Source organism: Tachypleus tridentatus, chromosome 8 (assembly GCF_004210375.1).
Source record: "Tachypleus tridentatus isolate NWPU-2018 chromosome 8, ASM421037v1, whole genome shotgun sequence".
Classification (NCBI taxonomy): domain Eukaryota; kingdom Metazoa; phylum Arthropoda; class Merostomata; order Xiphosura; family Limulidae; genus Tachypleus; species Tachypleus tridentatus.
In genome coordinates, this window is record NC_134832.1 from 141,089,798 (window position 1) to 141,110,422 (window position 20,625).

At 36.2% G+C, this 20,625-nt stretch overlaps 1 protein-coding gene across 6 annotated transcripts in view; it reads right to left on the bottom strand.

The window, feature by feature from the left end:
• The window catches only part of LOC143223624 (PCNA-interacting partner-like), a 51,272-nt gene that overhangs the window by 7,045 nt on the left and 23,602 nt on the right, over nt 1-20,625 (bottom strand). For all 6 annotated transcript variants that reach the window (XM_076451799.1, XM_076451794.1, XM_076451796.1 and 3 more), the window contains 5 exons: nt 20,248-20,412; nt 17,955-18,109; nt 16,567-16,726; nt 15,305-15,474; nt 9,897-9,984 (listed from right to left, as the gene is read on the bottom strand). In XM_076451799.1, the coding sequence (XP_076307914.1) occupies nt 9,897-9,984; nt 15,305-15,474; nt 16,567-16,726; nt 17,955-18,109; nt 20,248-20,412 (738 nt within the window). The remainder of the gene's footprint in view (nt 1-9,896; nt 9,985-15,304; nt 15,475-16,566; nt 16,727-17,954; nt 18,110-20,247; nt 20,413-20,625) is intronic.

The following is a 20,625-nucleotide window of genomic DNA, read 5'->3' on the forward strand; positions in this document are numbered from 1 at the left end:
GGAAACTAACTCAAACATTCTCAAGGAAATGTCTCCGTTCACCATCCCAGTACCTGGAAACTGGGTGTAGAATCTGAGAGGGGGTGGGGGGTGGGAGTGATTTGCACTGAGGATTCCTGAGACACATTATTCTGGAAATAATAATAGGTGAACCAAGTTCCATAAATTTTAAAAAGTAAACTGACCTTGATTCATTCAATCCAATGATTGGCAGAGATGGACAGAATCCCCTTTAGCTGTACTCATGATTGTCCATGAATGACAGTCCAGCAAAAATTGGTAATACCATCCAGTGAGCCCCTAGGTTGTCTTATGGAACACCCCATTTCCACAGAGCATGTTGCAAGCAGTAGTAAGTATAGTTAAATCAGTTGTTTGTGCAGAACTGTATTAATAAAAGCATGCATATCTAGGCAACACTCACCATAAAGTGGGATCCAGTAAAGACAAAAAAAAAAGTATTCATCTTTCTTTATAATCTAATGAATGTGGTCAAAATAGCAACAGAGAATAGGTAAAAACTCTTAGAAGTAAACACTGCTAGATCGTGTAAATAACGTGAGAGAAGTATTTGGAGAAGTCAACATACTAGCTTGCACAATTTCCTCCAACAGAGAATATAATTGGACAGCTAGAGACAGAAATCTGATGAGATATGACTCACAGAAGTGAGTCCTGGTGTCGAGTTATTTTATGTTCTGGCCATTTTCCAATTTGAAATTGAACTAGAGAGAATGAGACTTTGAAAAGGGAACCACATTTAAAAAGGTGTAATGAATAAATATTCAACACTTAAATGAAATTAAAAAGATTAATGGCCATTAAAAAACAAAAACTTTATCAAGGTGGACAGTGTCACCATCACTAATAACACTGTCCAATGTTACAGATAAACCCTGGGAAAAAATATGTTTAAAATAGTGCTGTCGTTGAGAGTCATAACAATGGCAAGAAAGTAAAATGTAATTTACAGTGATTTGAGTGTTACACAAACTACATCTGCAACAGTTGCAGATAAAAGAAAATGATGAGTTAAAAAATCGTGACCAGTGCGTAGTCTTGTTAGAACTTCCTCCTTCTGAACCTTACGGAAGCAAGATGGCCAAAGCCCAATATAGAGTTTTATTTGAAAAAGCTTGTTGTCGCGTTGCTCACTCCAAGTGGACCGCCAGCTGGCACGGAGCTGAGCCTTGAATACAGGACCATAGTCCATGTACAGAATAGGCACAGTGGTGATAGTGCCTGAGCAAATAGATTTAGCTGCCGTGTCTGCAAGCTCGTTCCCGTGAATACCAGCATGGCCTGGTATCCAGAAAAACTGGATTGAAGTAGCTGTTAATGAGAAATGGACCAGTCAGTTTTGAATATCAGCGAGAACAGGGTGTGAGCCAACGTGTAGTGATTCCAGGGCCAGTAGAGAACTAAGTGAGTCAGTATAAATAGTGCAGTTGGAGTACTGCTCAGCTTAAATATGATCCAGGGCAAGAGATATGGCATACAGTTCAGCAGTGAACATAAAAGCTGTAAAGAGGATTCTGTGCGCAACCACCGAACCACAGCAAACCATGGCAGAGCCCACTGACTTACCTGATTTGGAACCATCTGTATAAATTGGAACAGAATGATTGTTTGAAAGATGTTCATTAAATAAAAGATAGTACTTCCAATCTGGAGCATCTGCCTTTTTCAAATGACTGAAAGAAAGGTCACATTTGGGGCTGTAATAAGTCAGGGTGGGATGGGCTGACCTGTGGATTCTGCAATGTTATCCAAGGACAGACCCAATTAATCCAATTGCACCTGGATGCAAAAACCAAACTTCTGAAAAAGTACGGCCCACCGAGGAAGGAAAACATATCCCCAGGTGGGATGCTTTGTTAAGGAACAAAGTTTCGAAGAATATTGTAAAGATAGTTGCAAACGGCAAAGGTGCAGAGAAGGTTCATGAGATTCAACGTATAAGCTTTGAACTGGAGAGGTGCAGAAAGCCCCAGTGCAGAGTCAAAGTCCTTGGTGATGAATAAGGTCCAGCATCTTTAAGGCCAAGGGTCTGGCAGAGCCATAGACCATTGATCCATAGTCGAGTTTTGATCGAATAAAAGCACAATATATCTTTAACATAGAACATCGATCCGCTCCCCAACTGGTGGTAGAGAGGACTCGGAGGATATTCAGTGTCCTTGTGCATTTGACCTGTAGCTGCTTTAAGTGTGGTATAAAGGTCAACTTATGGTCAAAGATAAGCCCCAAGAACTTGGTATCAGGGACCACTGGCAGCAAAACTTCACCGATATGAAGTTCAGGATCAGGGTGAATACCCCGTTGGCAGCAAAAGTGCATGCAAACGGTTTTAGAGAGAGAAAAATTAAAGCCGTTCACCATAGTCCACTTCAGTACATGATTGAGGGCAGTTTGTAGTTGCCGCTCAATATATCTCATGTTCGACGACTGACACGAGATATGAAAGTCTTCGACACACAGCCCATTAGCAACAGTGAGAGGGAGTTGTTCAGTGATGGCATTTATCTTTATACTGAAAAATGTGACACTCAAAACACAGCCCTGAGGGACTACAAGTTCCTGTAGAAAAAAACGGGAAATGCCGAACCCACACAAACTTGGAATCTCCTGTCCATTAAAAAATTTTAATAAACATGGGTAAATGGCCACGTAACCCATATGTATGGAGGTCTCGCAAAATGTCATACCTCCATGTTGTGTCATAAGCCTTCTCAATGTCAAAGAATATTGATACAAGATGTTGGAATTTGAGAAAGGCTTCTCTGATTGATGTTTCAAGTCAAATTAGGTGGTCTGTGGTGGAGTGCTGTCATCGGAACCCACACTGGGTGGGCGAGAGGAGGTTGTTTGATTCAAGGAACCAAACAAGAGGAGCATTAACATCCTTTCTAAGGTCTTACAGCGAAAGCTCGTCAAAGCAATTGGATGGTAGTTTGAAGGAATCTTGGAATCTTTCCCTGGCTCAGAGAAAGATAAAATAATAGCCTGGTGCCAGGACTCAGGAAAAACATTCTCCTGCCAGATCCGGTTAAAGACAATTAGAAGGACATCAAGAGAAGCAGGAGATAGATGGTGCAGCATGTCATAGTGTACATCATCAGGTCCAACAGATGTACTGCCAAACCGATGAAGGGCCATTTTCAGTTCCACCAATGTAAAGGGACAATTATAGTAAAAGAGACAGTCAGTTCAAAAGGAAAGAGGTGAATGCTCCGCCCGAGTCTTGATGGCCAAGAAGGTGGAGGAACAAGCAGAAGTGCTAGATACCCAGCAAAAGCTTTCACCTAGAGTATCAGCAATGCTCTGGACATCAGCCACCTCCTGACCATCAGAGAGTAAGATTGAGAGGGGAACAGAATTGTAGTGCCCACTGACCTTTCGAATCTTGACACATATGACCTTGGAACTGGTGGTAGAAGATATGCTAGTTGTGAACTTAATCCAAGATTCCTTCTGGCTTTGACATCTTACCCACCTAGTATGTGCACGGGCCCGTTGGAAATAGACAAGGTTCGAAAGTGCGAGATATCTACGAAAAGTATCCCAGGCCCGTTTTTGAGCCTTCCGTGCTAAGTGGCAAGCAGGATTACACCACGGACGAGGGTATTGTGGAACACGTGTCGAGGTTTTAGGAATACACTGAGCAGCTGCTTGTATAATACAGCCAGTTACCACTGCCACACAGATGTCTATTGATGACAGGATCAAGTTCTGCAAGAGCAGTGAAAGTGGACCAGTCTGCCTGATCCAGCTTCCACCGGGCACGCGGATAGGGTGGCATCGACCACGGCCAGTCTCTCTCAAAAGTATAGAGAAATGATCACTGCCTAGTGGATAATGGTCAACCCTCCATGAAAAATGGGAAAATAATGAAGGGGAGCAAACTGAGAGATCAATAGCAGTAAAGGACTGACTAGGTGCATGAAAATAAGTGGAAGAACCAGTATTAAAAAGAGAAAGGTTGTGATCAGAGAGCATACACTCTACAGAGCGACCCCTCCCATCAGTAACAGCACTTTCCCAGAGGGGATGATGTCCATTAAAGTCCCCCAGGAGTAGAAAGGGAGATGGCAACTGTTCAACAAGAGCATCAAGGTCTGATTGATCATATGTCTCTCCAGGGGACAGGTAGAGAGAACAAACAGTAATGGTTAGACCCAAGAAAACACGAATGGCTACAGCCTCCAAGGGTGCGTTGAGTGACAAAGACAGGGTGGACACAGACTGATCAACCAATAGTGCCACCCTCCATGTACTTGTCCATCACACAGCCTGTCATCTCTGTACAGAGAAAACTGCCAAATGGTGATTGTATCAGCAGGTTTTAGAAATGTTTCTTGTAAGGAAAGACATACAGGATGGTAGGAAGCAATCAGTGTTTTGATATCATCCAGATTAGAAAGTAAACCTCGACAGTTCCATTGTATCAAGGTGGCCAATTTTAATAAGGGGTAGGCGAAGTGGCTGGAGAACCCTTCTGTTTACGACCACATCTTTTTTCCTTACTGTCCTTAGTCAGAGGTCTATCAACCTCCATGGATCCTGCCCTGGGTCGACTGGGCAGGTCTTTGTTATTGGAAGGGGATTCCAGTGACTGAGAATGGGAATGAATGATTGTTTTGCATCTTGGGGTGGGAGAAAAAGATGTATAAGAAGAAATGCCTGTATTTGAAACTGAAGGATGTGGATCTTGATGTTTGTTGGAATGTAGGGAGGAACAGAGATGGGTGTGGAAGTCGATTCATCAACCTTTTTAACCATGGAGGTCAAAAGGCTTTTAATTTGTTTTAAAAACGATTCTCTTGGAGACACAGAGAGATCTGTCTGCACTCCCACTGCAACTCCACTGTAGTTGTAGAACGTAGTGTAGCAACATATGTCCGAGATGGAGTGGTGGGCAGCAATTTCTCAGCCTCAGGATAACTAATGTTATGAGTCGTTTTCAAACGCTGCACCTCTTTTTCCTCCAACCATTTTGGGCAAGAACGAAAGTAGGAAGGGTGAGAACCATTGCAGTTGACGCAATGTGGGTCCATGTCACATTCATAGGCATCGTGGTCCTTGCCACCACAACGAGCACATGTCAGGGAACCACAACATGATGTCTTTGAGTGGCTAAACCTCTGACATTGGAAACATCGGAGAGGGTTTGGAATGTATGGCCTACCCTGCAAATTAGATAACCTGCCTTGATGGTGGCAAATGCACGTGATGATGTAAATGTCAAAACGAGGGTATTTGTTAGCAGTGTAACTCCATCTTTGCAAGTGGAGATGCGCCTCACTGCAGAAACTCCTTGAGTGGAGAGATCAGCAAGAATCTCTGACTCGGGGACATTCTTCAAATCCCTCTCAACAATAACTCCTCGTGATGAATTCAAGGTAGCATGAGGGGTAACCTCAATAGGTATATCCCCAATTGCCATTGAATTTAAGAGGAGTTCACTGTGTTGGGTTGTGGATGTTTCAACTAATATGTCTCCAAATCGAAGCTTCTTTACTGACTTTGGAGAGCCAGCAAGACCCTCTAGTCCCTTCTGAATAAAAAAGGGGGACACTTGCCCTAAAGGTTTTTCTGAAAGAGAATGTAATATAAGAAAATGATGTACGTGTGTTACAGATGTTGAAGATTGCTGCTCAGAGTCTTCAAGACATGGTCGTTTACCTGTTGACTATTTTTTCACTATTTTATTTAAATTTTTTGAAGGAGGATCCATAGGAAAAAAGAAAAATTTCGGTACCCACTGACCCCACCCACGAGGGGACGCACTACAATGTCATGCAAGGACAATGCAGTAACATCAGGGTTTCGTGAGCACTATACCCAAACACCAGCATCAGGCACAATGTCCACAACACCCATTGAGAACGTCCAACACTGGTACTTGGTTGACTCTAACCCAAGTGGACCAGCCGATTGACCCAAAGGGGGCCACCCAAAGGCTGCCCGTCTACAGGAATTCAAGGCCAAAGTGGGGCATTAGGGTTGGACCCTTCAACCCCCAGGATCCTCTCCAGCCCTTCACGGGTCGCCACGCACAGCAAACACGTGGGTGTATGTTTAGATCCCAGAGAAGGTAACCAGACGGAACAGAACCTTCCCTGGGAGGTCCCCTCACCACATACAGGAATCTACACCGAGAGGGGAGGGTAATGTGGGACAAAAAATTATAAATGATTTGAGAAGGCTGGATACCGCAGGGGTTCGAAGATCTTATGATGTTTAGAAAAACAAAGTAGACAATAAAACTGCCTTATATAAAACAACAGTAGAAGATGCTAAACCTTCATCAAAAAGTAGAGTGAAAAAAACAAGAAATGGTGGACACTTTTGCATGAAGAGGATTCAATTTCCACATGAGACACCACTGGTAATAAGTATGTCATTTATACTAATAAACAGCCATTGTGGGTCCAAGAATAGATAAAGACAAATATAAGATGACTTTAGACATTAAACCCCAATGGAGAAGTTTGAATTTAAGAATGTCTCTATGTAGAATGTCAGATGGAGGTTGCCTCAACAGAGATGGCCAAGGTAGAAATGGTAGAGGTGGGCACTCCTAAAGATACTGAAGAAGGGGAAACATGGTTGAATTGCCCAAGCTATAGTTACTAATAATACCTAACAAGTAGTGGTTTAAATCATAGCTAGAACTATGGGCAACAGACAAATTGGGGGAAAAGGAATAGTGGTGTAATCCAATCCAATCCTGACTTAATGCACTGATAGTCAAAGTATGATGAGGAGATACTGGGGATCAAAACGTCTCAAATTGAGAGTTCCAAGGTGTGAGAAATGTGTCAATCATAGAGTTCCAAAGTGTAAGCAAATACACCAGAAAATCTTGAGATGAAGCATACATTCAGTCAGGCCAAGACAAGTGAACTGCCATTAAATTAATCACCCCAAGAACATGGCAAGCCAGAAGGCTGATATAATGGGTATAAGCCCAGTAGAGAATATCCAAAGTTTGAACACAAAGTTCCATAAAACATGTGCCCATGATGGGAAATGCAAGAGAACAATGTTAAATCCTGGAATTCCTCACCATCAATATATCTACTCTGCTCCTGAAGTGAGACATCTGTGAAAAGGTGCATCTCAAGGTGAGAGGGCAGTACAGGAACACCTATTGTGGCATTGTTCTGTCTGATCACCACTTGAGATCTAAGATGTTGTTCCTGATGATCAGAGTGACTGGATGATCCAGTGGAGTGCACTTCACAGTGCCCATTGTTTGTTTTTTGTTGTTTTTTTAGAATTTTGCACAAAGCTACGTGAGGGCTATCTATGTTAGCCGTCCCTAATTTAGCAGTGTAAGACTAGAGGGAAGGCAGCTAGTCATCACCATCCATGCCAACTCTTGGGCTACTCTTTTACCAACAAATAGTGGGATTGACCGTCACATTATAACACCCCAACAGCTGAAAGGGTGAGAACGTTTGGTGCGATGGGGATGTGAACCTGTGACCCTCAGATTACGAGTCGCACGCCTTAGCACGCTTGGCCATGCCGGGCCTTCATAGTGCCCATTAAAGGGATTGCCTGTGAGCTTGTCTCAAATGAATCAATAGAAGAAGGAGACACGAATAAGAGCCTGAGGACCTGCTTCATAGCCTGGAGCTGAGAGTTTGCTGCACCCAGCTTAAAAATTTGTTGAAAAAGATACCCAGATAGACAATATATTGAGTTGGTAAGAGAATGGACAACATAGCTTTCATAAGAAAACCAGCTTGGTGGCTTCTGAAACAAGAAAGTGGGTGTGTTGTTTTGCCAACCAATGAGATGGTGCTATAATTAGCCAGTCATTCATATAATGGTGAGTGCACAGGTCCAAAGCATGAAGATAAGAGAAAGCTTTTACCACTTTGCAGAAAAATATGGTGCAGATGCTACACAAAAGGAGAGCAGTACTTAGTTCTTGTGCACAAAATGTAGATATCTGGAGAATGACTTTGCTATGGGAATGTGAAGGTAGGCATTGGTGACAACAAAGTTGATCATCCATAAACCTGGTGAAAAATTCCAATGTAGATTGATAAAGGATTTCATTGTAAATCTGGAAGGATCTAAGGATTGGTTGAGATGTGATAGATTGATGATTGGCCACCAGTCTCATCTTTATGGGCACAACAAAAGAAATAAAATCCCACAAGAACAGAATTGACTCTCTCTACATCCCCCCTTGATTTGTAACTCCAGACTGCTTTGAAATGAAGATTCACACTCAGTGGATCAGTTGGAAGTGGAAATACCACAGATTGGGAGGATAATAGAAGGAGAAGTGAACTAAATTAAAATACCTTTTGTCAGAACCAGAATAACCCACAAATCTGTGGTAAAAGAATTCCAGGTGGACAGAAAATAATGTAACCTCACTCCTACAGACTTCCACCTGCATAGAGTAGTCAACAATGCCATTGACAACATTTAGTCAGAGTGGAAGAGCCACAAAGATAAGGATAAGACCTTTTTTAAACACCAACAGATCAAGAAGCAGAAATCATGGGTTGGGACACACCACAAGTAGTCATGCTTTGACTACCAGCAGAAGCCAAAAAAGCCAAGAGTCCAATGATGACAAGAAAGAATATATATGAGTGACATTAATTCAAGGTTCCAATGCCAATTGAACATACACAAAAATCAAGAGATGAAGAAAAAGAACCTCCCATAAATCACAGAGTGCTACATAGGCATCTCAACTCAGTAAATCCTAACACAACCTAGGAAACCAAAGAAAGAACAAGAGCCAATAAACACACAGAGAAAAGTCAAGAAATAACTCAAGTCATCATCAAACTGCTGTGAGGAACAATATTTGGAGGGAAGATAAATATATATCAAAACAGTAGTAAGGATCAAATGAATTTGAGAAAATTGTGATCTGTTCAAAGTGATCACATGATCCAGTATGGAATGCCTAAAGTTCAAAATGGGATCAAATCATTCAAAATACAAATATATTTCTCTTTGGCAATGGGAAGCCAAAGCATGCTATTTTAACAAACCTGGGAGACAAGGATAGCCATTCTGTTACATAACTCAGCAGCAAATCTCGTTGCATGAACAGAAATACCTAATGAAGGAGGAAAAATTAAAAATTAAATTTTTATCCTCATCCCTTTCCAGCATCAAAGAGGGAGTAGATTCATAGGTGATTGGATAAAGCTCAAACATTTGTCAAACCCATTTGACTAACTTAAGAAAAGGAGCAGTTGATGGCTAATCCAAGTTGACTTCTTAAAAAGCCAATGAAATAAACAAAAATGTCAAAAAAAAATATCCAAGTTCTCTCCAGATGGTTCTGTATCATTAACACAATCACTTCAGAACCCCAGAAGAAAATGTCTCCATTTCATGACAAATCATATCACAAACAGCCTCAACTGAAAGTACATCCCCATCGATGTTTGAGAGAGATTATACGTTACAAAGTGGAACAGAGAAGGACTGAACAGCTTCTGTGCTGGAAACTAACTTATGAATACATGCTTATAAAATGCAAGTCTCAATTTTTAAAAATAATTAATATGAAATATCATTTATAACAAAGCCACTAGGTGAAGCTAAAACTGTATCCAAGTATGTTAGTCAGGGCAGCAAGTTTGTAAAGAAGACCTTACTTAAATGTTTTGAGAACAAGTAATAACATTATCTGAATGAGATGCTTACATACAGTATCATATATCAGAACAGTGGGTGCATTGACTTAGGTGGAGAGAATATTCACAGACATTTGAGTAGGATATATAAAAACTGGAGCAAGCGAGAAAAAATCCAATGCTTAGACAGGAAAAGCTGAAATCTTGGAGATCAAAAAATAATTATAGTGTCAGCAGATGGTATGTTTTGAAAGTTGTAGCATATACCACAAATTTCTTTAATTGGCTCTTTTCAGTTTGGCGTATTCTCAGAGGCTTCACATCTTCGGTACTCTCTGCCAAGTCTTCAGGAGATCTAAAAACAGAGGCAAATTCAAATAAATTAATTTTTGTAGAGGTAATCAATGTAAACAAAGTAAGTTTCTCTGTATCAAAGATGAGAGTTACGTGGTGATTGAGGCAAAAAAGACTAAGTACATGATGACGAGAAACCTCAAGATGGATTCTGGAATAAGACGAAATACCAAAGAAAAAAGTCAAGCAAAATTTTAGTTTGATTTTATTGCTATTGTTTTATATTACATCCTTTTTTTCTGGGCCTAGCTTTTCCATGACGTGATTTTTTACATTTACCATAAAGATGTCATCATTGTCAATATAAACTGAAATCATTGTTACAGGTTCAAGAACCTTTAACCAAAATAAATTTCTATACTGAGAAAAATGAAACAAGTTTAAGTTCTTATAACTACAACTAAGGAGAGGAAATGATTTACAGAAATATTTTTGAAAAGTTATTTGTTTAGGTGGGCCTAGAAAACAGTTTTAGTTAGGCCAACCATGAAGTTTGTTTTCAATGGCAGTTGCAATTATCAATAATCCTTAATTATCAATTTGACAAAGTGCCCAAAACACTCTCCAACAGTGTCCTGAAATAAAAATTAAAGCTCGCTTCCACATACCTTACATTACAACCAATAAAAACCACCTTTACATTAATTTGTAAATAAACTATATTTTTAATAATTTTTATTTTATAACATCTACAATGTGTGTGTGTGTGTGTGTGTGTGTGTGTATAAACCTGTGTGTTTTATATATTGCAAAAATACAAAATTGAATTGCACTGATTTCTTATGTAATATTAATCAGTGAAACACTTTCTGAAAACTTCATGAATCAAACTTCCCAATGGTTTATTACAGTCTTTCTTTGGCACATTATAAACTGAGTTTACCATCAGCAGTAGATATTAAATTAAAATGACTTAAGTGCACAAATACAGTTCATTACAACTAACAGTAATGGTGTCCTACAGATGTTTGTCCATTCTAATAATTACTAAACGTAGCATTCATGCCTCGTTTAAAAACAAATTCAAAAAAATGTTTGTTGTTTTTTGTTCTGGGAAGTTCTGCACAGTAAGAATGTTCAGATTGTGTTCTTTAATCATACACAACTCATTGTAACAAAATGATTCAATGTACAGAACTCCAAATTTACCAACAAACTGTCATTTTTATATATTTAGAGTGTTACTTTTATTAAAAAATACAAGATTTTTTAAGAACTCCCATTTCTCAATACTACATTTATATATTACTTTAATAGAGGTATGATCAAATCTTCATGTACAGTCCTAGTGAATGTTGTGTTATTGTTGTGAGAACTTTTATTTAAAATTATGTTATATTAAAGTAATCATTGTTGCAAATACCTTAGTTATTTTTCTAACTGTCTGAATTCTGAATAACCAAAGTGCAAACGTTTTTATGGATTTCTGTGGTGCCATTCAACAGAAGGTGCCCAATTTTGGGTTACTGACATAGATACTGGTGTATACATTACACATGTTATATTAAGATTACACAATGCTACACAACAGTGAATACTGTTAAATTTAAGATGCATATCAACCTATATACACAGAAATAGGCAAATATCTGGAATAAAAATGTTTTCTTCCAGAATGAAATGCAGTCAACATTCTCTGCATAGTTAAAGCATAAGAAACCTACTGACCAATACTGATTTACTTATTATTTTCATAGATTTGAAGTACCAAACATATTTTACAAACATGAGGATTATAAACAAAGCACAAGCGACTGTTTGTCCATCTTTTCCTGAGCCTTGTCCATCAGTAAGTTAAAATAACCCAATACTAAACCTATATGGGAAAAATGTTGAACATGCACTACTGTACATGTTGTATTAATTACACTAGGATACCCTTTTGTTCAAACCACTAACTGAAAATTAGAACTAGAACATGAAACTATACACTAATTATCAAAATAAAATTAACCTGTTAACCATCCGTAGTAGATAGCTAGCAGGGTACATCATATTAAGATTCAGTTATTTTAATTCCTAACACCAAGTTATGTTATGAATAATCAGATTCATTTCCAATATTATACTTCTCACTAATTTCAAATACACACAATGTCCAAAAAGTCTGAAATCATAAGTGATTTGCTTAACATTAGATATATGCCTGATTATGGCATTGTTAAAGCATGAAAAGGTTGAGTTAATCTTGCTGTTAACCCAAGTTTACGTTAAATTACAAGAACAGCATGTCAAACACATTTTGTAAAATTTATTGAAGTGTCTACGGTTCCAATTTTTTTGGACACCCTGTAGAAGAACAGAAGACATTGTTTTCAAGTACATCCCTTTAAGCCTCCAAGTTTTCCCAATTTTTCATCTACTCCTGGTATTTGTTTGTTCTTTTCTAATACTTTAATGCCATTTGATTTTATGAGAAAGTTCAATTTTAGTTTTCTTTTCAGCTTGTTTTGCAAGTTAATGTACTTCCCTTAGCAGCACTCCTACACTTGACACCAGCTTCTGTTTGCTTGTTTCAAGCCAGATAGTTCCCTCGAAAACCCTTCCTTCTCAAATTACTTTCAATAGCAACATTTATCTTCTTCTCAGTCAAATATAACTAACACCTCCTCCTGGCACCTCAACGTGCATCTAGAATCCCTTTTGTTATAGATTTATCAGTCAGTTCATATTGTCTTATATCTTTCTGTATAAATTAAGCCTTTACTCACTAAAACTCTTAGTCAAAATGTCTTTGTTGGTTGGGAACTTCCCTTTCTATTGTTCACTGACCATGGGATAAGAGAGCAATAGCATTCTGATAACACTCTAAAGTTCCTTGAAGGACTCCTTTTTGGCCCATGATGCCATAATAAAAATGACTTAGCATTTTCTGTGAAGAGTTTTATAGACATCTGAAAAAGTCTGATATTTGTCTTAGTCACAGTTTATACTGTAGGAGTAAATCATCTCACCTGCCAGCTGATAACCCATCTACACTGAAGACATTTCTTCTAGATCAAATCAAATTTTGCAACTTTCTTTTTTGATGTTTAATTATAAACCTTGGTTCCAAATAATTTATTGCTTTTAAAAAGAATATTTCACGACATATTTTCAGCAATTTCTCAGTCAAATTTTGTAGAAAAGAAATACTCTTTCCAAAATTTCAATAGCTATAATTGGCTAGCTTAATTATCTGTCTCTGTTTGGTACACGAGTTACTTAGCTAAAAATCAAAATTCTAATTTGTTTAGAGACACTATATTATCTTTGTTCTCAACCTTCACTTTTGCAAGCTGGACCACACTCTTAGCAGAATCAAGCACTGACTTCTTTATGAATTATTAAAAAAAACTATTCAGAGAATACTCTAAAGTTCCTCATAAACAAACATCATCATTGACTTGGAATGTTTGTAAAATTTCGGTAGTTGACGCAGAGTATTTCAATTATGCTAGCATCAAAGTATCTTGTGTGCACTCTGCAATATTAGCAAATTATAAGCTACTTAATCTTGGCTAGTTTCTGGGTTTGCTTCATATACTTCTTGACATTCACACAAATGCAATCCTTTCAGTTAGACACATCCACTAGTGCTACAAAACTTCAAATAAGATTATGTATTTCTACATTAGCAGCTAGGTAATTTTCTCTTCTTGCAGGAGAATCAGAAAAACAATCATACTGTCCAATTTCCACCTAGTCTTACTAGCTCCATACTTGACAATTCCATGTACAACATACTGTTCACAGCATCCTCAAAATAATAAACACTGGAATTTCAGGGTCAGGTTCCTGTTAATCCTTCACTGTTGGTACCTTGGTCCATCCATTGAAACTTAAAGTTTTCTAACATTTAGGTCTAAAAGTCCTACCTTAAAATCTCCAAGCAAGTATTAAATATGCAACTAAAATGTCTGCTTACAACTCTGTTCTTTTCTCTGTCCCAGAAGAGCAGCAAAGACTTCATTTCCTCTTTCGGTAAAATTGTAATCAGTGAATCCAAGAGATACAACAAAACTGTCCCTAGCTCTTCAGGTTTTGCTCATTAAATCTTCTTTGAAATAAATGCCAAATCAAAAAATAAATCATATAAAATCACTTTGTTTTAGCACAAAATAAATATTTGCACCACAGGGCTGTTATGGATCATATTTATAAACATCTGGTTAGTCTCAGAACTTCAGCTACACGAGTAATGTCTTAGAACAATTTTTAATACCCACAAAATTTATGTCACTTAACATAAAATTTGATTGCTATGGCTTTTATGCAGGTGTTAGTGGTACAACTAAACTTTCTCAACCTCCATCTCACTTTGATTAGTTAGTGGCTTTGACTTTTCAAAAAAACAGTTGAAGGGCAAATTTCTTTTCCTAGCACTTAACTGTGCATTGGGCTTATGTTGTTGTCCTTTTCTCCATATTTCCTTGTTCAAAATTGCTCCCACATAAAATGTACCACATACTTAGGCCTTAAGCTAGCCTTTCCTAATAATAAGGAAAAACTGACTCACTCAGCCAGTTTATATTAAACTTTGTTTGCTACTCACTGTGTTAGTATTATATCATGTACAAAATCAATAGCTATCATTCTGAATGCTCATTACTCAGAAAAGAAAAATTAATTTTTTAAATAATTCAATTTCATGGTACATGAGCATCTGTTCCAAACCACAAATAAGAAGTTAAGCTAGCAGGAGTTTAGTAGAAAAAATGATGAATTCAACTTCTACAAAGCATGATTGATATTAGAAATTAAAATTATACACAATGTCTACGTTTGGTGTATCAAGCAATATACCCACTAGCATTCAACTCCAGTTACCCAAAAAGAAATTAGGTCAGGAGGCAAGAGATGTGAATCAATTTTAGTCTCTTCTTAATGTACTTGTTTTAAATTGTTGTATTAAGATAAATCATTGAAGATAGTAAGTGTTGACAGGCAAATAAGAATGAAGCCACAGGTAAAGATTACTGTCTTAGCCACATGTTTTAAAGCATATTCCAAAAAACAATGATGGAGTTTTAAATTCCTCAACTTTTCCTTTTTATGCTAAAATTTCAAATTTCCCTGACCCATGGGAATCCTGTCTTTATTATCAATATTACCAAATAAAGCATGTTCCAAGATGGTAGTCAAAGCTAACATTACATTTCCTTTATTTCTAACTTGACCAAATGCATGTTTCCAGATGGTACCTGTAGTTACGATTTACTTATCTCTACAAGATATTAAGAAATAATGATAAATAGAATGGGGAACTACAGAACTATTCAAATGACTGTTTCAGATAATTAAACTTGAAACACTGTTTGTAAAATAACTACTTATTTGACCTGAAATATGCAAACACACTGGGAACAGTCAGTGGGGTCCTCTGCTGGTCAGAGCCACTAAAGATGGTCATTGGATCAAGGTGAATAGTTGATGTATTAACACAGTCTATCAGTTCTCTCAACACTATAAATGTCATCTGCCCTAGCATTGTGGTTGTACCAATTCCTTGCTGAAAGCAAAACCAAATGCACAACAAAGTATTTAACAAAATGCAAAACAAATTTAGTCAGTATTGTTAATCTTGTTAAACGGATAACAATAGAAAAAATATTGGTCATCTTATCATGATAATAATACAAAAAGGAATAGAAAACCACAAACATATCTTTCCAAAGAGCTTATCTTACTTGCAGATCATTGAACAGAGCTAAATGAATGGATAATCAAATTCACAAAACATACAAGAGAATTATCTAGCAAGTTTGTTCTTAACTGCTTGTGTATGCATTTCCATATAGCAAAACCACAAGGCTATCTGCTGTGTCACACCAAGGGAAACTGAACCCTTGTTTTTAGCATTATAAATCCAAAGACTTGCCACAGTCCCACCAGGGGACCTTAACTGCTTGAAAAAAACTAAAAATAGTTTTATAGATTTTTTTGTTTACTATTCCAAAATATATAATGGAAGTCAACAAGATAATTTTACTAAAACTTGTAGAATGACAAGTCATTAATTCTACAACTATAAGCTTAAAAACCATAAAATTAGTTAAATTTCTATTGGAAACCACAAATTAAGGAACCTTACAATATCATAATGTGCAAAGTTGACCTCAGACAGTATCAAAGGATTAGACATACTTCTTTACCTAAATAAATGTTTTGTTTTATTTGCTACCCGAGGTTTTCATTTATTCAGACTTCATTTTACAATTTTGTTTACAGCACTTGAAATATTGTTCAGTCAAAAAGACCACTGACAAAGAGAAAATTTTCAATAACATTTAACTGGTACAAGTTGTTTCTCTATAGAATTTAGGTTAAATATTTCATAATTCAATTTTTCTTTCTTTCAAGTGGAACACAAAGGTTCTGGAATCTCTGGGAAGGTAACGTTTTCTTAAGATTTAGTTTCCAGTAAAACAATAAAAATAGGAATGTATGCACAGATATCAATTATAATAAAATGTATCAAATTTAAAAATGCATGCATACAACATTTGTATACATAAAATGTACAATACATACTTCAAATTCTATAAACAGATGGGAACGTATGTATAGTCACATTTTTAATAAAAAAATACACGAGACTTACTTCCAGACTTAACAAGCTGTTTCTTTGTTTTCTAAGAAAATCAGCTGTTAGTACAAGCAGTTTTTTAGAAACAGTCTCAATGCTGTTTGCATTGATGTCAGGTACAGCAAGTTTTGACAACTTGTTCTTAAGAACATTAAGAATTCTTCTGACAGCTGACCTGTCAAAAGACAAACATAAAAATATAGAGCAAACTAGTCATGAATAGCATTGTTCATGGAATACAACACATTCTACACATTGAAGATACACCATCCTGTGAAGCTAGAATGTTTCTGAAAATGAGAAAATTGGGATTGCCAAGTCCAAACCATTTTTTTTTTAAATATTCCCCAAGCTATATAAATTAAAGTTCATACCATATATCTATCTTGTAAAAATAATTAAAATAAGAAATATTTATAACATGTTATTAACTACATAAGAATGTAGTTGAATATTGTGGCAAATATGGTTAAGGAAAATACAGTTTTCAAGTCACTGATTCCTACATCAAGTTTTAAAATACCTTATTTAGCTATCTACAAGATGTCTACAGTCACATGTTCAGAAAGGTTTGGAATATTTTTGTACAAGTAAAACAGTTCCTAAAAACTAGTCTCCTATCAGACTTACAATATTAAAACAGTGAGTTTCAATTCCCATAAGTAGACAAAGTGCAGGTGACCCACTGTCTAACTTTACAAGAAGACATCAACAACTAAATATTCTTAACATTTCCAATAAAAAAATTAACTAATAAATAGTCCTATAAATAACAAAGATTACCAATAAAACAGTCAGACTAAAAATGTTTCTAAGTTAAATATTATCAAAACTATGTAATTCATCACATTACAATAACTGTTTTAAAAACTCCAACATTACTATTTCAAAATGCTAAACACACTAGTGTATCTGTATATAATTATTCAAATTAACCTGAAAGAAACATGCAAACCCAAATTACCATTAGTTACATATTACTACTCAGAGTTGCTCAGCACATGAGCTAACATTAAACTAATTTGATCACCTCTAATATGTTGTTTTCATAAGTCAAAAACTTAAATTTTTAAACTAAAGGTAAACAGTAAAACTTCTAATTTCAATCACCTACATCATATCACTACTTCTTGTATTTTGCTCTTGAATATAACAAGTCAATAAAGGTCACCATTTTTATCTTATAGTCCAATTTTAATGGGAGGTTTCTTCACTGTTACAAATTTATTTAACATAATTTCATATGTAATTAACTCAGTTCTCATTTCAAGTTGTTAAAAAAAAAGTAGAAAATAATTCATACTTAGAAACTAGAATACTTTCATTTCTAAAGCTAAAAGAAGCAATAATATTTCACAACTTCCCTATATCAGGCATATATCCAACAGCAAGTTTTAACTCACTCAGTAGAGAAATCTTCCTCCATTATTGTCTGTAATGAATTTAAGACGTCCACAAAAATTCCAAGACCTTTACTGTAAGGACGCAAGGAACAATTCAAAGAAGGTGCATAACTTTTACCACCAAGACGAAGCTTCAGCACATACGAGAGAGCTGTCTGAAATATGACCATTTATAGCACTTGGAAATTATGCACGATTCTTACAGAAGAAAAATAAAAAATGTACCAGTTTCACTTCAAACGTTATGTATCACTTGAATAAATCATTGTTCACTCACTTACGACTTGTTTCTTCAATCTTATATTACTACCTACACAACCTTAGGTACCACCACAGTCTTGTTATTAACTCATTGTTTATTAATGTGATAGAAGATCACAATGTGTGTTATAAAACCTTTCAGGTTGGAAGCATAACAATAAAAATAACAGTAATAAAGTCTGAGTTTATTTAATAACCATAAGGTTAAAACAGCTATACAGATATAACTATAAAAATCCTTACATGAAGTTATTAAATTGAAGACACTGAACTTGCTTTGTCACATGCTCTGATCCCTTAATTGGCTAAGCGCTAAGAAACTGGAACATCCTTAACAAATTACATGAAAGAGATTTAAATGTTCTTTAAGTTACTACAGTAGAAAGCAGTTGGAACATTTTAGTGTATGGAGGGAAAAGCTAGGTTAGGGTTAAAATAAATTTGCATTTCAATTTTTCATGATATTTATATTTATATACATACCATATACATTTCATCTACTCCTTTAAAAACTTGTTACAATATGCATGATTGTCACATTACATTATATGGTATTGGACAAAGCCAGCCTACGTTCACTATGTGGTACAATGACTGGTTTTTGTAACTAACACTAAAACGTTTGGTCAACTTATTTTCATGGTGAGACTAGAAATACTGGAATTAATGAATAACAAATTGTAAAATGAAACAGTTTTATGAATAACTAATTTAATTTTATCCTAAAGCCTTTCTGCAATATGTTTTGGGTGCATAACCCATTTAACTGAATATGTATTGGGTCGGTCCAATGGAGAAGTATTGTCTATAATTCTGAATTTACAAATTGTACCTCCATGAAGTGTGGTCAACAGTACAAGTCTCTTGTACACATAAAAAGTACATATGTTACTAAAGTTGTTGCTTTTTTTGTGTGAAATGTCCAAAGTCAGACTAACTGAGACTCTGACAAGTCAGACTGAAGGTAAAGTTTATCTGAAGAATAAAAACATTTGCTTATTGTACAATTTACAAGTTATGTCAACATAACCACTAAATAACATCCTAAATGTATATCTACAGTTTTTCCATTATCCCTGTACATTGTATCTGGTATTTTCTTTACTCTTAACACAAACATTTACAAAATCATCCATGTAAGATATCATGTTGATGACCACAACACCAAAGTCATCATACAATGTTGAATAGCACTCTGTAAAAGGTCACGAACACTTTGAACAATAAACTTATTTTAAGGATTAATGGTTATAAATTTGAACCAAATCATTCAGTGGAAGAGAAAATTAGCATGCAATTAAACGAGGAACAAAATGTAACAGAAGCTGCCGAGTTGAGCAAGAGGTTTGAGTGTGAACAATGTGCACAGCTGGACTGTTGAAGAAAATGTACACTGCACAGGACCTGACTTACAAAATATCAAATTTGGAAAGTCAGGACTGCATCACAGAACAAAGAAGTTTTGATAATTGTGACATCAGATTATATCCCACAATTCTTCAAGCTGTTTACACACACGTAACTTGTACTTACCTTAGGAGTTCATGTAATCTACTGCCTAACTTTATGATGATTGCTAAAAATATGTTTGAAGTAAACAGCTACATTCAAGAATAAATACTTCAGTGGTGAAAAGTCATGACGTTTTTCCAACCAGAACACTGAATACCTTTCTTTTCATTATGTATAAATTTAATCATTACTGACAGATTCTGCCAATTTGTTCCTGAAATGGATCACTTAATATCATAAAATACTCCATTATTGCTTTCAACCAGTGAAGGCTTACAACATGGCAGTACTTACATACATAGCAAAGTTGTCTATATGAATTTAAATGGATTTTTTTTTCTAATTTCTGATTTTTATAACATTTACACAGAAAAGAAAAACTCCATTTGATGAAAGCAGCTAGTTTTCCTTTAGCAACTGATACAATTCAATTACTTTGAAACCTTTATATGATAATGTTTCAGATTCAATAGATAGTAATCTACATGTAGCCGAGGTTCTAAGCATGTATGAGGCTTACCTGGCACATTGGCATCCCAGTCTCAATTGACCTGTGTTTCAAGTGAGTAAAGGCAGTGTGACTGAGACCAACCAATGGTGAAGTAATAGCCATCACTAGAGCTAGTTCATCACGACTGTTCACCAAAAGTCTGATGAATGCAGTCATTACTTGTTCTACGTACTCCTAGCGAGAAGAAAAGTTAAAAACATGAATAAAGTTGAACTATAAACATTCTGCACATTAGTAAAATATAATTTGAACTTAAATCACTTAAAATTAAAACTTTCACTAGAGGACCAAGTGCATTGCATCTAATACACAAGCACCAAAGTACCAATAAGGGTAGCTGTGCTACAGCTTTTGATAATGTATGTTTTTCTTCAGGAAATTTTTATA